This window comes from Octopus bimaculoides, chromosome 22, assembly GCF_046866305.1.
Source record: "Octopus bimaculoides isolate indiv1 chromosome 22, ASM4686630v1, whole genome shotgun sequence".
NCBI classification, from domain to species: Eukaryota; Metazoa; Mollusca; class Cephalopoda; order Octopoda; family Octopodidae; genus Octopus; species Octopus bimaculoides.
Genome location: NC_142949.1, coordinates 12286206 through 12289883, shown reverse-complemented (window position 1 = coordinate 12289883; position 3678 = coordinate 12286206). Strand labels below are relative to the sequence as shown.

General features: G+C 35.0%; 1 protein-coding gene across 6 annotated transcripts in view; it reads left to right on the top strand.

Annotated features, from left to right (window-relative positions):
• Nucleotides 1-462: 462 nt before the first annotated feature.
• LOC106872982 (general transcription factor II-I repeat domain-containing protein 2-like) overlaps nt 463-3678 on the top strand; it is a 113378-nt gene continuing 110162 nt past the window's right edge. For all 6 annotated transcript variants that reach the window (XR_016237939.1, XR_016237938.1, XM_089339724.1 and 3 more), the window contains exon 1: nt 463-736. Coding sequence is in view for 3 of the 6 variants with exons in the window: in XM_089339724.1 (XP_089195850.1) it covers nt 639-736 (98 nt within the window). In the remaining 3 variants the exon portion in view is untranslated. The remainder of the gene's footprint in view (nt 737-3678) is intronic.

Genomic DNA, 3678 nt, shown 5'->3' with positions numbered 1-3678 from the left:
TTTAAGCAGCGTACATGAAATATTTAATAACATATTGAAAGAGCAATAAAGAAATCTAAGTGGCTCGGTGAGGAAGAAATCCATCAAATCCCCCAAGAAACAGTAAACCATAAAACGAAAGACACACGCCTTACTTCAACTAACAAAGCCTTCACTGCATAATGTCACAGAAGATAAATAAATATCTGGGAAAAAAATCTGCAACTCATTTACAAAGAACAAAAGGAATTTTGCAACTGCTCATGAGGCTGTAAAGATCAATTATTGATCAGGAAAGCCATAATCGAAGAGTGTGGGAAGAGAAAGACAGGTATGAGCGTGACGTTTATTGATTAAGAGAAAGCTTTTGACAATGATCCCCACGCTTGAATCCTGGAAACATTAGTCATGTGTTAAGGTAATACAAACAATAAGTAGATACATTAAATACGTCATAAATAAACGGCAAGTAATTCTACAGATCCAGACAAAGGGGGAGAATGAGAAAAAAAATCTAATCCTATATCTATTACAAGAGAAATTGTCTAAAAGGAAAAGAAATAATCACATTCTCCTCTCCTTTTCTTTCAACCAGCTTATTCAGCCAGATCGAACACGGTTACGAATACTATGTTAGAGCAGTCAACCATCCTTTGTATATGGACAACCTCAAATTCTACGCTGTAGATCATAAACAATTAGAAACACTGCTTCAGATTCTATATGGATTTATTAATGGAATAGACATGAGTTTCAGGTAAGAAAAAAATATACAGAGCTTAATTGTGAAGAGAGGAAAATAATCAAGAAACTAATGATGTGTTAAGTAAAGAAGTAAATATAAGAGAGCTACGTTAAAACACACACGAATACTTAATGAACTGGACAGAGTGTAACACACACAAATGAAGAGAAGGGTTAATTATATTAATACTGTATCAATTCCTGATCTCTATAATACACATAATTTTTCACGTCTGGCCGCATAGCCTTTTCCGTATGTTTTCCTGTCTTGTTTTCTTTTCCGTTTGTTTTCCTGTCTTATTTTTTGTCCGCCACGACATTCCTCCATGGCACAGGTTTAATTTGTGTATACAAATTTAATTTGCGGTCCATGGGAAGAGCCATTTTAACGATGCGTCCTGCCCAACTCTTCGAAACACCGGTGTTAAAATGGGGGTAGCTGATGAAGGAAAATGTTCTCTATGTGGCTTGTGTGTTTTCTGTACTCTGGTTATTATTATTTTCTTGTCTACGTTTTGTTTGCAATGTCCTGTACCCAGATATGCACCTATATATACAGGTAGACGTAGGTATGCACATACCTGTACGTATATATGCATATACTCATTTATTATTTGTTATATATATATATATATATATATATATATATATATATATATATATATATATATATATATATATGTATGTATGTATGTATGTATGTATGGATGGATGGATGGATGGATGGATGGATGGATGGATGGATGAATGTAGCTCGATCACTTTCAATTTGCCTTTATTCATTCACGCTATATAACAGTTAATACTGTTGTGCTTTTGGTCCACAAACTAAAACAATTGCACACACACACACACACACAATTCTAATGTTCTTTAATTTTAATTTTTATTTTTCCCCTTACATTTATGATCCTCCCAACATAACTACTACTACTACTACTACTACTACTACTACTACTACTACTACTACTACTACTACTACTACTACTGCTGCTGCTGCTGATGCATGTACATATGTATGTATGTGTGTGTGTGTGTGTATGCGTGCGTTCTTTGTGACTTCGTGTGTGGTCTTTGTGGCTGTGATTGTTCCCCTCCCCACCGCTTGACAACTGGTGTTGGTTTGTTGACGGCCGCGTATCTTAGCAGTTCGGTAAAGGGTACCAGTAGAAGAAGTACCAGACTTTAAAAACGCAAACAAAAAACAAAACAAAACAAAACAAAACCCCGCAAAAGTGCTTGGGTCGATTTATTCCATTAAAACCATTCAAAGGCGGCGCTCCAGCATGGCTGCAGTCCATTAACAAAGACAGTATAAAAAATAAAAGTCGAGATAAAAGACATGATTGAATTTTGTCTGAAAATAACCGATCCTTATTCCTCTACGAGTATCGTTGTCCCCTCCCACTGGTTATTCCTACGTCACTATATTAGCACGCCGCCATTCGTTTCTATTTTAACACCTTAGTCTTTCTGTCTATCTTTCTCTAATTACTACATGTTTTAACCTTGACAGTTTCGGCTTCCACCAACGTCAGCGCATGCGTTTACTCTATTTTACTCTCCGACTAGTTTAAACTTCTCGTTTCTCTCCTATCCTATAATTGTTTATCTGTCTCTTTCTTCCATTTGTCATTCCTTTAATTAGCTTGTTTTGATAGGAACGATCTCTACTAATTTAAGAAGTTTATTTGAGATTTTCTTAATTCCAAACCTGACATTTCCCTTGTCCATGTTAAGACATTTAACTGCCATCCATTTTACATTGCCTGAGCCTTGGTTTTATAATCGGAATTCTTCTCTCCTTGTTTAATAACTTGCTAATTATAGTTTTATCATTAAGTTTGACAAGGTCATTTTGACAGAAATTCTATTGCGGTTCGTCATAAAACAAAACTTTTCTCTCTACTTAAATACTTTGAGTTCATTATATTTTAGTTAGTAGCCTATCAACTCTCAGAACTCCCATTTGGCTGTATATATGAGTGTATGTATGTATATACATACATATATATCATTTTAATTTCACATACACACACATTATTCATAAGCTCCGACTGGAAGAAGTGTGAATTCACACTTCTCTCGTCTGGACTCTCATATATAAATAAACCACAACATAAATACAAAGCACAATATTAGTTAACAAATGACGAAAGATCAGGAGTTGCATGTTATATATGTGTGCGAGTGTGTGTGTGTGTGTGCTGGCGTGCGTGTGTATGTATATGCGTATATATACATGGCATTGCGTTTAATTCTTTAATTACGTTCGTTTCAACACCACATGGAATATATATATGTGTATGTATGTGTATGTATATATATATATATATATATATATATATATATATATATATATATATATATATAAATAAGCATACATATACATATATATATATATTTACTCTTTTACTTGTTTCAGTCTTTTGACTGTGGCCATGCTGGAGCACCGCCTTTAGTCGAGCAAATCGACCCCAGGACTTATTCTTTGGAAGCCTAGTACTTATTCTATCGGTCTCTTTTGCCGAACCGCTAAGTTACGCGGACGTAAACACACCAGCATCGGTTGTCAAGCGGTGTTGGGGGGGGGGGGACAAACACATACACACAAACACATACACACATGCATATGCACATATATACATATATACGACGGGCTTCTTCCAGTTTCCGTCTACCAAATCCACTCACAAGGCTTTGGTCGGCCCGAGGCTATAGTAGAAGACACTTGCCCAAGATTCCACGCAGTGGGACTGAACCCGGAACCATGTGGTTGGTAAGCAAGCTACTTACCACACAGCCACTCCTACGCCTATGCAGCCACTCCTACGCCTATATATATATATATATATATATATATATATATATATATATATATATATATATATATATATATATATATATATATATATATATATATATATATATATATATATATATCCAAAGTTTTAA